Source organism: Haliaeetus albicilla, chromosome 12 (assembly GCF_947461875.1).
Source record: "Haliaeetus albicilla chromosome 12, bHalAlb1.1, whole genome shotgun sequence".
Taxonomy (NCBI): Eukaryota; Metazoa; Chordata; class Aves; order Accipitriformes; family Accipitridae; genus Haliaeetus; species Haliaeetus albicilla.
In genome coordinates, this window is record NC_091494.1 from 25,983,543 (window position 1) to 25,997,018 (window position 13,476).

Consider the following 13,476-nt stretch of genomic DNA (forward strand, 5'->3'; position numbering starts at 1 on the left):
TCCTGAAGGTGTTTCTGCTTCAAATCTGTGCTCGTGATTTATTGGTTAGGCTCCCTGGGAGCGCCGTCAGACCTGCTGAGACAGCTGTTGTGTGTCCTGCCTCCTCACTGCTGGGTGCAGTAGGGTAACCGCGCTGGCCTGTATCCTCCAGTGTGTCCACCTGAAGGCACAACAACCCGCTGGCGGCACAGAGCACTGTCACGACATGCACTGAAGTGTATCACATGAAAATCAGAGAGAGACCTGGTGTTGGCTTTCGCCCCAGATTGCTCTTTGTAGGTATGTTGGAGCTTCTCCAGCTGGGTTTGTGCATCACCGGGGTCTCTTGCTCAGACCCGCTAAGGTTAAACTGCTGAATTGTGAGAAAGATATGTACAGAGCCAGTTACATTTTGTTTTAAAGGTAGGCCTTACTCAGAATGAACTCCAAATTACAGTCTGAATTACAGCATTGTGTTTTCTGAGAAATCCTGCAACTTCTGGCTTGTAAGCCTGATGCCTGTGGGTTTTTTTGTTGAGGGGGACAGCCCCTTTGTGACCAGCCCCATCACCTGGAGAGCTCGGTCCTGAACACAGGCTGGAAGGTTTAATCTGCAAATGAGTACATTTGAGAAATACACGTTGAGAGAAATTAAATTTATTTTGTACAAGGTAGGATACCTTTGCACAGTGAACAAATATATTACAAATCTGTCTTGCCTTAAAAAAGTATTGCCATTTTGATGCCTATTTCTTAAGCTAATGCTAATATACAAGAAGGTACTTTTTTTTGTTGGTTTTGTTGTTTTTTTTTTCCTGTTAAGCTCTATGCACATCATTGCATTTGGTTTGAAAATCCAGCTTTGAAAAAAAAAAAAACAAACTGAGCACATCTCTGCTCTCTGGAGTCTCATCGCAAACTTTACAGTGACACACAAACATTGGTCAGGCCGGCAGCTGGGACTGCTTGTGCTAGGTGTCAAGGTAGGACTCTAACAAGACTATTCCTTATCAAACTGCCTTTCTCTTGATATTTTTGAGGTAAGTCTTTCTATTCGTGTACATAAAATATATTCCTACTGGCCCTACAAAATAATTGCCTACTTACATCTCAAATAAGGCTTTCCTGGAAAATAAAATTACTATTGCTGATCAGTCATTGCCCCCATGCACACATGCAGCATTCATGTAACTACTTAGGCATTATCCTGCAACACGAAAATCTGCTGCTCTGGAAGCCTGGGGGATCTCTGAGCTCAGCTTGGCTGTCTTGCTGCTAAACTCTTGGTTTGCACAGGGGGGTTCAGAGCCAACCCGACTACCCGGTGAGGTCCTGGGTCCTTCAGCAGCGTGGTGCCGGGGCTCCCCACGCCCTGACGCGAGCGTGTTGTGGCAGGGTGCCCAGGGGTGCTGTGCAGGCTGCCGGCGGCTTGGTACCGCTGTGCCAGGGGCTTCGATCCCCGAGGCAAGGGCTGAGCCCCTCTGTGAGGACACGGACTGGGCCCCACCAGGGTGCTCCAAGTGATCCGATGCCTGGTGTGACTCGGAGCCAGAATCAAGCTGCTGCCTCCGAGCTGGAAGGCTCCTCTTACCAGTCCCCTAGACCAGCAGGTTACACGAGTGATCATGCTTTGAGCAACTGCTTGGTGCTGGTTTCATTTTCTTCCACTTCCATCAGACTGGCGAATGTGCAACAGAATTTTTTTTTTTTATATTTAAGAGGCAATCAACTTGCTACTTCCATGTTTGCCTAATAAAATTACATACTTAGAATCAATACTATTTCATGCTCAAAATCTACAAGGAACTGCTTAACAGCAAATATCCTACTTTCTAGGTCAATAAAGATTACCAAAAAAAAAAAAAAAATCATGGTGGCTTAGTCCAAAACTATACCATGAGCCAACCCCTTGATAATTACTTCACAAACAGCTGCTGAAAAAGAAAACCCAGTTTCTGCTCAATTTAATGACATTTCAGGTAGAATCATCAACGGATAAAGTTGCACTACATGGTAATGCACATCAAATTAAAGCGTGTCATAAATGGCATGCTGTTAAGTGAATCATGATGAGATGGTTTGTAAAGATGGTCTAGAGAAGCTAGCTTTTGGAAAGGAAACCAAACCAGGTTTAGTCTGTGCAAACCTGCAGTGTCCCAGGGAAGAAAATGAAGGTGCATTGGTTTACACTGCCTGACAAATCTGTAGATTTATCTAATAAAATAGAAGCTGTATAAGGAAAATTAAAGCCTATCTGTGCCAGTCAAAGTATCTTACAGCTTGTTAAAAATGTGGTAAGCTGGATGTGAGACTCGTTGAAACTGAAGTCATTAGCAAAGATCAGTGGACATTTGCCGAGACACGGTACATTTTAAAAACTGCACAGAATGTCTCTGTGTTAATATTCCTCTACTCAAATACCCTGGTACTGAATATAAAGATGAACATCTCAGTGCTAATTACCAAGCATGATCTGCACAGGTTGCACATGGTGATGGCAGTAAATGAGGTTTCCAGACAGTGAAATGACAAATTTCCCTGCTTTCATTCAGAAAAATGTCTATTTCCATGACAAAGATGTGAAATACATTCCAGTGTATTCCTAGTCACCTTGTTCCTAACAGTAAAAGGTTTCTTGATGCAGTTGGTAGAAATGTACATCTGTAAGTCCTTCTACTTAGCATGTTTTTGTGTTTTATTTTACAGCAAAGCCAGGGTTAGAATACATGCCACGGAGAGTTTTTGCCTGGAGCATGTAGACACCTTCCTGGGGTGACGTAGTCAGCGTCACACGTGGAGGAGGTTCTTGTTAGTTCCTGTTACCCATATAAAAATGTCTTTATAAATAACATCATGCAGCAGCAGCTGGCCCAAGCTGATGTTGTGTTACGTTATGTCCTTGCATAAGACAGTCTGAAGTCCTGTCAGCATCCTGCAGCACAGAAAAGGATTGTCTTCTCTTTTGCTTCCTCAAAGTCTGTGTTTGCAGCACAGTGCACCAGTGAAGTTCATCCCTTTAAGACTGCTTGTCCCAAGATGGCCCATGCGTCGGGCTGTGCCTTACGGGGAGGAGGTCGTAGTGACTAGGAATGTGACTGTTCCTAGGCAGGTCATATGGATTTTGGAGGTAACTGGCACTCCGACCACGGGCGTCTTGGACCACGCTGACAGTGGGCTCTGGGGAAGCAAGGTAAATGGGTTACAGTAACTAGCAGTGCTCCCAAAACTAGTTACTCTACTCATGTATTTTGTCACAAGCACAGAACATCAGCTTCCCAAACCATCTCTTCCCCTTGCAGCTTTACTGGTAGTGCATGAGGGAGCACATGGGGCAGACCAAGACCCAAGGGCAGGCAGTTCCAAAAGCCCTGAAGATAATGTCTTCAAAAGACCAACATTTCTGTGCTTTCAAAATCTTGCAGCTGGACTTTGCAGCAGTTTAAAATGAGCATAAAGAGGGGACTGCAGCCTTCCTCCACTGGGGCTGTAGGAGCAATTTGGTGCTGTACCACGCTCACATCCACCACCATTGCACAGGCCCCCACCCAGAACTCAGGTCCCCAAACTGAACATGCTAATGCACAGGCCTTCTCCCCCAGCCTCTCTGCACCGTGCCAAGTCCATGCTACTTGTGTCAGGAAAGGGAAAAAAAACCAATCAGCATCTACGATAAATGCACCAACTGTTGGAAGAGACCTTCTGCCACCTGCCCCGCTTACCAACTTCATAGATGTTTTTATTGGCTGTTGATGAAGGTGGCATTTCTGAATATGGGGACTCCCTGTGACCAGGCGATTTCATTTCCACGTAGCTGCTCTCGGAGTGTTTGCATGTTAAAATGGGGGGGTCTTTAATGGTGGCATATGGGTTTTCGCTGCTGTTCAGAGAACAAGTGCTGGAGCTGCACACAGATTCTTTCATATAATCTGCAAAACAAGAGCGCAGTGGGAGTGTTAGAGTTGTTAGCTTGCTTAGGTTAGTTGCAACTGAACCTCTGCAGGAAGGGTGGGGGGACAGGGGGGCAGGGGGTAAGGAAGATCCTTGAAGCATCCAGCAGACACCCAACGCTTGTGCTCTGGGTGTGTCCAGACCATTGCATCCACAACTCACTAGCAGGAAAGAAATAAAAACCTGCTCAATACTGAAGGTTTTGCTGTAAAAGGTTCTAGTTGTCATTTACTGCAATATTTAATTTGAGGTGGTAGTCCTTTCCCTCCCTTCCCCTAATTCCCAAGGAGCTACATTTTAGTCCCGCTCCTCCTGCCCCACCGATCCACAGACCCCTGCACGTGGCTGTGGTGAGTTGGCTCTGCAAGCAGGACCTTCTGCTGGTACTTGGCCTGCTGGGCCAGCTACAGGCTTAGTGTCCCAGGGGCTTTAGTCAACATCAAATGCCATGTGTTTGAATGCAAAACATTTCCAGTAGGCTTTAGAACTGCAGCAGTGCAGCGTATGCGCCTATGTCCTCCAAGCGCTCCTGTTTCTGGGGCTATCCAGCACCAGGAGAAACCGACTTCTTCGTATTCCCTCTGCCATTAAGACTGTGAGGAGGCTGCTTCTGCTAGTGGGGAACACTTGGGTTTCCGCAGGGGGAACAAGCCTCTATTGGAGCCTTGCTTTGCTTTGCTTCCCCCCCCCCCCCCCACTGCTGTAGACATCTACTGCTCCTCTCCCCTAGGCTGGAGAAAACGGGAGATGGTGACGGAGGAGGTGCTACACGGGGACAACAAGCTTGGCATGAGAGTTGTAACCACCGGTCTCCCCTGTCGGTGACCCTGGCTGGGGTGTGCCAGCCTGCTGCAAGGTACAGTGCCAGTCTTGCTTTAAAAATAAAAAAAAAAAAACCAACAGAGAATAAATAGGTCTTAACATTGACATTCAAGAACGTGCCATTGCTGCTGTGTGCATCCTGCTGGGCAGTGCCATTAATTTAGAATTAGAGCGATGCAATGAAAGATGAGGCATTTTCTTGTGCTGGGTTACAGTACAAAGGCAGATCCTGGTATATATGAAATACTCCCGGTGAAATAGCGGGACTTGCAAAATAGCTGCAATCCCAGCTGCCCCCGCTATCTAGTATGGGAGACAAAAAGAGAAATTCAGGTTAAGAAATAGACAGACAACAAGATATCGCTTCTCCTTTACAAACTTTGTCTCTGTGCCTATCCGCCCCATCCTGCTAACTCACTTGTGAGGTTTGCTTCACTCTGTGGTGCAATGCTCCCTCCATCAGCTCTGGGGTTGTGTCTGTGTGTGTGTGTGTGTGTGTGTGTCCATCAGCCCCCGCGCCCTGGTGTCCTTCATCTTGGCTCAGCTGGGGGATAGCACTGAGCAGGCATCAGGTCCTGCCCTGCAGCCTGTAGCAAGCTATTGCATCTCTGTCCTCCAATTTCAGTGGTATGAGCAAATCGTTAGAGTCCTCAGCTCTCAGGGTTAGTGAAACCAGCCTGGTAGGAAGCTCTGCTGCAAAGCAACCAGCTGGACCATGCTGGGACCATCAGGGACATGAGGCCTGGCAGAGGCCGTGGCACCAGTGCAATGTTTAGTTAGTAATAAAGTTAAGAAAGTCCTCATCTGACTTCAGCCTGGGTGAGATTAACAATGCCTTTGCTTCAAAGTGAAACGCATCTGGTTTTGTACATCACAGGAGCCAGGAACCAAAGCAACACAAATATTACCCAGCTGTTGGCATCAGGGTTTGGCCCTCCAGCTTTACCAACCCCATGCCAGTACAGGCAAGTCAGTGAAAAGCTGTCCCATCCTGTCCTTCTAATGAGCGATGGAGCAACCCTGCAAGTCCAATGGCTTCCACACATAAGCGAGCTCCGTGTTAATAGCTTTTGCTACGTATATGGCTTAAATTAAGGTGCCACACAGTCTAGGATCCATTAGTGTTTAAAGGTGAGGAGACAATAGATAAAGACTAACAAATCCTGTAATAAAAATCTTTAGGCTAAAAATATCTGTGCTATACGGACTGGGCCCCATTCTTCAGTCACTGGGAAGGTTGTACATAGGTGAACTGTCTCATGCGGGCAAGGAACTGAAAGCTCCCAGCGCTGCCCAAGCTGACGCCAGTGCAGGAGCACTCACTACTCCAGGGACACAGCTCCGATGAGGGGCAGAGACTCAGCCCTGAGGCTTTTAGTTCATTCTTAGCCAAAAAAACCCCTCAGCTTCACCTGCCAGCAAGTTACAGCTTCTGGTGCCTACTAGGAACATGTAGTGCTCATCAGGAGAGCCTGGGCAGCCCTTAATAAGCCAGCTCTAAATTCTGGGGCAAGAGGACAGGAAGACTGTCGCAAACTTGCTTCTCTGCCTCAAGCCATGCTGCTGAGCAGATGCTCATGGGGGTGAAAGGCAGGAGTTCAGAAAAGTGGGCAGCATGAATAGGTCCGTGTGGCTTTCAGACCCTGCGAGGACAAGAGGGCAAAACGAGCTCCATGTGGGAGCGTGGGGCTGCCGGCACCCCAAGAGTCCACTACAAAGCACTCCCTGTCAGCACCACGGCTGGGAGGGATCAAATCAAAACAGAGCTGGGTTTTGATTCATGAAATGTAGATTATAAAAAACTGCTGGCTACTACAGTGAAAATCAGGGGGAAGCGTGAGAAGTCCTGCTCCTGCGGTGCTGTAGCACGCAGGTAAATAGCTGCGTGGGTCCGCGCTGTTTTGTTTATGGAAGTGGGCACATCAGAGCTGGCATAGGCAAAAATCCCAGCACATCATATATTTTATTAAGTCCAGCTCAGCTACTTTTATCTTCCTAAGCTAAAATTCACCTGTACTGCTGCTAGGGCTGACACTGCCTCCCAGGCAGGTGTCCCTCAGGCTGTAGCCACAGCACCGGCCCTTCCCTTCCCAGGGAAGACCAGCGAAATACCACTTGGGCTGCCCAGACTCATTTGGCCTCCCGCAGGAATTGCCTCTTCCCAGAAGATATTGAGAAACAGCACGCCTAAGAGCCAATTCCCGCTGACGCAAATGGGAACTCTGTGTCTAGCTAGGGATTAGACCCTTCGCTCTAGATACAATATAATTTATGGAGCACCAGCGTATGTTTGGTAACGTGCTATACACCAGGGAGTCATTAGCCCACAAGACACATTATGCGCAAGATCGCAGAGAGTTAACTCTAAAGGATGTGGAAGCATCTCAGTTACTTTTTTACTAAGGTAATTTGGGGATAATTAAAAAGTCTGGCATCAATTGTCAAATTTCATTTCATGAATTAATTTACCCCAGAACAAATGTATTTAGAAATTCTCAGCCCATTCACCCTGTGGGCCATGTGTGAGCTCTGGCGATGCTGCCTTGTCATCCTCCCATGTACCCACAGGGTCGAGCTCTCATGGAAGTGCAAAGCTCAGGCCAACCTGTGGCATTGCCACCAGCAGCGCTGGCACTCGCTGTAAGCAAGTGTAAGCTGATCAGCTGGACGCACTAGAGAAATATGGGGAATACGCTCTAATTTTGAAGTCCCTGTCTTCTGTGTTGCCTGGATACCAATCACCAGACCTTTGAAGGAGGTTTTATTTTTGTTACCAGGGTCTGGAAATGTACTTGTCCCTCCCACAGACCAGGTTCCTCTCTTTTGCCCTGAATATCCTCTGGCATACTAATGACAAGCCTCAGTACCTACTGCCACGTTTGAAGTGCTAAGGAAATATGATGTACACAGGTAAAACATGCTCTCCTATTATTTAATCACATTTATGGATGTCATTCAGTGTAGCGTGCCTTTCTGGCTGCTTTCATTATCCTGGCTAACCTTTGCTGCTGCTAGGATAGTAACATAGGAATAGCTTCTTGCTGCTTTTCAGAGGGTGACACAGTTGTGGGGACACATTCCTGTACAACAAACAAATAAACCACACTGAACCAAGCCCCCAGTTCCTGAGCTAAATGCATTAGTGTTTCTAACTGCTTGGATTTTGCTGGCTATTGTGCAAAGCATATGGTTTTTTTCCTTAAAATGTTAGTGCCTGAGGTCACATTATTCCACTAGTGCAACAGCATTCATTTTAAAAAAAAAAAACCACCCTAAAAAATAGAGAAGGACTCAGCTGCAAGGAGAAGCTTGGAAATAGTATCACTGAACACCATGCATAGGAAAGAAACTGCTCTGAAAACCTTGTGACTGTTCAACCACTGTCACCATGTGCCGCGGGGCTCAGAGCCGGCATCGCGGCATCTAGCCCCTCGCTGCCCCGGAGGGTTCCTGCTGCTTTGCCAGCGCAAGGAGCTGTCAGACACTGTGACGTGAGCTGGGCTTGTCTGTGGGTGACCCTGGCAAACACAAACTGGCCATGCCTGACCCCCCAGCCTCCACTAGCAGCACGGCCACTGCATTTCTAGTGGCAGGTTGCAAAAGGGACATCCCTCTCCTGGCTGCCCTGCTCTGTGGACAGCCTCCAGCCAGGCTAGCGTGGAGCAGGGGCTGTGGAGCTGGGGGCTCTGGTCTCCTCGGAGGAGAACTGGGGGAAGCAGGTGACCAACGAGGTCCACCACAGCATGAACTCAGCCTCAAGCCACAGGACCCCCATGCCCCTTCCTGGCAGTGTATCCTATGCAATGCTCTGAGCTGGGGTCAGGAGCACCAAAGCAGATTTTTGACTGCAGGGCAGGCTTTCTGCAGTTAGACCTAGCAGACACTGATGGGAAAAGACATCATCCTTAAAGTGCCTAAAAGTATATAAAAGCAAAGCACCTGCCTGCCAAGCCTTTTTGCTGACAGAATCTTAATTTTGGGACTGGGAGTTTCTTTTATCTGAATGACCCAGCTTAGCAGATGCTTTCTCTCCATCTTTCGGATGAATTTGGCTAGTCAGGGCCAACACAAGACCTGGCAGGGTGAGGAGCACTGCGCACTGAGCATCGGGCACGTCACTCAGCTCCTGGTAGGAGACTCATCTGGGACTGGAGTGCCCATACTGCTGCCAGAGCCCCAGGGCTGCCTGAACCCAGAAACTGACCTTCAGACTGGACTGTCGGAAACCTTTAGCCATCCAAAGGCAGATGCTTTGGAGAAATCTCTGCTGCAAACTACCTGCAGGTTAGCTACCCAAAATCCCCGGGAAGTCAGGTGTGTTCCTGTGTCGCCGGCACTCTGCCCTTGCCAGCGCCAGCCATGCCTGTCTGCAGCAGCTGAGCAGCCACAAAGAACACGGCAACTTTCCTGATGTGGCTTCTAGGTCTGATTTTTCGATTCATAAGGAGATAAACATGTAAAGAAGATGGCTCACATCCTATATAATAAACAAAATATGTAGCAGCAAAAAATACATTTCACAATTCACTGTTACTGTAGTTCTTTTTCTCTCATTCACACTGGTACCCCACTCTCTGTGTGACTGTGTCTATGGATAGGAATTCCTACTGTATGTATGTTTAAAGCAGTTTGTAAACACAGTAATTTAGTTTAAACTGATCTTGAAATTAATAGTTCTATGTAAAGAGAACAACTAGCTAGGCTATAATAAGATTTTTTTTTTTCTGAAAAAGAGAATCACTGAGGTAGCGGAAACCAGTGGATTGAGACAAATATACATACATAATCCTTTTAATATTTTAAATTTAGCTTTATTGAGAAAGACTTGGTCACAGATTATTGGTTTCCTTTGGTGATTCTGTGTGGTAAGGTGATGTTTTTGTAAATATTATATCACTTTATTTTGTAAACAGCAGCTATGAAGTGATTAGCATTCTCTAGGCCTGGCTATAAGCTGGTCATTGCTTTTCGTGTGGACTAGCTTTCAATATTCCTTGTTAGTTCAGATAAAGGTCTTGCTCTGTAACACCTCAGCCATAGCAGACCAGTGGGTGTCTTGAAACCAGCTCTGTGTGAAGGTACCATTTTCCCCATTACTCAGCCGATACCAGCTCAAGGACATTATGGAAAGAGGCTGTGCAGTGTTTATCTCCTCGGCTGATGGAGGGACATTCCCAGCTGGTGTGTACAGACACAACACCCTCAAATTCTGATCAAGGATCTCAGCCTGAAACCTGCCTATTCCGAATGAGTCAGAGTCCTTGCTCCAGCTTCTGGACCGCAAGTTCAGCGTGCCAAACCCCAGCCCAGTCAGTCGGGAGCTTGTGGGGACCACTGTGCCAAGTGGTCTTGTAGTCCATACATAACTGGAATATTTTGAATGTAAACCTGCAGGACAACTGAAATCTAAAATCATTGGGCCTTGTGCTCATGACTCATCTATGATCCCTTTTTAGAACTGCCCTGGAGTCAATGCCCATTAATTGCTTCATGCCAGTGTGACTGGTTAATGTACTGAGTGAGGTCTTTTCTCAAGCTCTGCTATAAATCTCTCTCAGCAAAGGCCATATAGCAGGGTCAGCTTGTTTTCTAGTGGCTTTGTTTAAGCTCAGGATGGCTAAGAGCCTTACAGAGCCACGACTTAGCAGGCAAATGCACCAGTCTGTCATCAGCAACTGCCGCCAGAAAGCCCTTGTAGGATGGCTAGTAAGTCCTAAAAGAGCTTCCCCTGGCCAGACAGCTCCACCTGCACGTCCTGTCCCTGCAGCAAAGCCCTCCCTTTTTGTCTTATGCTGCTTTGCCAAGGCAGGAGCCTACGGCCTTGTAAAGACTTGCATCCATAATTCATGGGCCCCAGTCATCTGGCTCGGAGTCAAGAGTGCTGCCAGCTGAGCCACGCAGGCATATTTTGTAGGTAATTGCTCTGTCCCTTTCTGTCTCTGCATGGCCACTCTCCCGGGTGCTCAGGTCTCCTATCTCACCTCTTCTACGACACCCTCCTCAAACTCTTTGCCAGGGTGACTGCAGGCACTGGATACCATACCTTTGAAGCTTTTTTCCATTATGTATGTGTTCTGACGTCTATCCATCCCACAAGCACCTGCATAAAAATGATATATAATGGAAAACAAATAAATATTTATGTAAATTGGATTGCTTTGACTACTGAGCAGCATATATTCTTTCCTCTAAATTGTACATCAAGGCCCCCATTTAGGGAGGCTCTTAAGCACATCCTCAGCTGTAAGCATGCACTCAGCTTCAGTGGGGATTCTGTGCACACCTAAAATTATGCATATGCTTAAGAGCTGCCCTGGAAGGGAGGGCTTTCCTGAAGCAGGGTACTGCTCATTACCAAGAACAGCTATCCATCAGGAGAACAGAAAAAAAAAATCATCTGCCGACACGTTCATTACTGAAACACTGGACTGGATCAGTAAAAGAAGCCTAAAACATATCCTTTCAAATTTGAGTCTTCAGGTTATGTTACATTATTCTGTGACTAATTTTAGGCTTTGTTTCATTCGTGGATAGTATGTTATTTAATTCACAGTCTTAGATGCTAAGGTGTCTACAATCTTTCTAAATTACCTAATATGACTTTGCTTATAAATTGGCACAGTTCAATAACTGATGTGACAATCGTCCCTAAGTGACTACAGTGGTCTGAAAATGCAGCAACTGAGAGCAGAGAGCTGATAGCAAAGACTTCTGCCTTATGCAGCTCCATAAGAACTTGCTGTTCCTTACAGAAGCAGAGATAGAAGGGGATGGGAACCTTTTCCATCTTCACTACTGCACATTATCCTAGATATCAATCAAATGGAAAATCTAATGTAAGCCTTTAAATCTTTTTAACTATAGAGTCTGATATTTCTTATTGACTAGCAAAATCAACACAAATTTGGTTACTGAGATAGAAATGTTTTTGTGCCTTATGGGATTCCCAATCAAGTAACTAAGTTAAGCTGGTAAAAGAACCCTGCAAACAGCATGTCCCAGAGGTCGCCCAGCTATTTGTCCTTGCATGTCTCCCTGCTCTCTACAGAAAAAGCTGCCACCACCACTGGCAATGCCGTACCAGTCCCTTTATCATGACAGCTTTGGTTTTTTGCTAAATGAGGAAAATCACTAAATTAGACAATAAATGTGTTACTGGCACATCAAAGACAACCCCCTTTGCTCTGATTCTCGGTGCCCATCCCGGAGCACAGGAAAAGGGCTGGTGGTATGCAACAGGCTCTCTATGACGGGGCTCCTTCCATTTGGCCAAGAGTGACACCCCCAAACCACCTGAGCACTTCCTGCTTTGTTTTCCACCACCCGTCCTGAGCCAATTCCCAGACTCACCCCCTGAAAAAAAGATGCAGAAGACAAGGCTGACTGGGCAGTTTGGGCATAGTGGGGAAGCTCTTTCACATAATGGTATTAGCTGTGTGCTTTTTTTTCTCTTCTCTATTGTGCTAGGGCAGACTCCTGATGGAAGAGGCTGGACCCCTTGGCTCACATCCACAGGGCTGGTGCCCTCTTTCCCAGCAGCTGTGCTCCCAAAGGCCATCCCTGGTGATCACAGGTCCTCGTGCCAGGGCTGAGCATGCTTCCAGGGGCAGGAATGCCCAAGCAGTATTTGGGCCAGCTTCACAGGCAAACACGCAGGGTGCCTCGGGTAAGAAGCAGTCACACCACACAGAGCAAGGCTGGCGTGTAAGAAGCTGGTGAGCACACAGCCAGGGCTACAGGGTGAAAGGGCCTGTACCCATGAAGAGAGAGCAGTGGCAGGGAAGTGAAGCAGACCCAGGCTGACCCATGGGGAGGTGCATTGGACACAGCATTGCTCATGTGGTGCAACAGCAACACTGGAAGAGCCCTGGGCTTCAGAAGATGGGGATGAATAACTTTGCTCAGGACTATGACCTGGTCCTCCCCAGTATCTTTAAAATATCCACCAGCCATGTCAGAGTTAGAGACAAAGCAAGCAGCAAAAAACACAGGAGTGATCCTGTAGGACAGTGGCCTCGTAACTGCTGGGGACTAATGAGATGATGGTTAGAATAAGGACCATTATTCAAGTGACTTATCAAAACACAGGTTACCCAGGGAATGGTTAGCTGTGCTCACTGCACAGTCTGTCCTTGTACAAGAATGTTGCATCTGTTCTGAGCATCCTCATCAGATCTTTACAGAAGTGTTCCCATTGCAACTGTGAAGACCTGAACAAAGGCTGGAGCCTTGGGGCTGCTGTAAGGATGCAGCAGTATCAGCCAGCACTTTTGGTGGCTCAGAAGGGAAGGACTCTACCTTCTGAGCATATTTCCTCAGCTCGGCTCCACGTGAGCTCCTGCCAGTCCTACTGGAAACGTCAGGCACGTCTGGAAGGGCTTCTGCAGCAGCAGAGATCACCGTGCTTGCTCTGAGTAAGCCCAAACTTGCTGTGAGACCCTCCCGGAGGGCAGGCTGCTGTATTAATACAGGGCTTGTCTGGGTGAGCCTGACTTCTGGTTCTGAGTCAGGTAACAGGCAGTCCTTGCCCACACTGAGCTGCAAAATAGCACATTGCCACGCCTGACCTCAGTTCTCTCTCACTCCAGTGTAGCTGTAGAAAACTCAGAAACCTTCTTATAGGAGGATGGCTAAGAAAAGGTGGGATACACCAGGATAGATGCCTTGGGAGGGCTACACGACCCCTCAAAGCCCTTCCCAACCTACTCCCTGTAATTCTGCCTTTAG

General features: G+C 47.3%; 1 protein-coding gene across 7 annotated transcripts in view; it reads right to left on the reverse strand.

Annotated features, from left to right (window-relative positions):
- Nucleotides 1–620: 620 nt before the first annotated feature.
- Nucleotides 621–13,476, reverse strand: part of MEGF11 (multiple EGF like domains 11) — a 293,642-nt gene continuing 280,786 nt past the window's right edge. For 4 of the 7 annotated variants that reach the window (XM_069798622.1, XM_069798618.1, XM_069798619.1 and 1 more), the window contains 3 exons: nt 10,793–10,849; nt 3,699–3,905; nt 621–3,156 (listed from right to left, as the gene is read on the reverse strand). In XM_069798622.1, coding sequence (XP_069654723.1) covers nt 2,996–3,156; nt 3,699–3,905; nt 10,793–10,849 — 425 coding nt within the window. In that variant the 3' untranslated portion in view covers nt 621–2,995. Of the gene's footprint in view, nt 3,157–3,698; nt 5,053–10,792; nt 10,850–13,476 lie in introns of those variants that run through there. The other 3 variants (XM_069798623.1, XM_069798620.1, XM_069798621.1) reach the window with 2 other exon arrangements.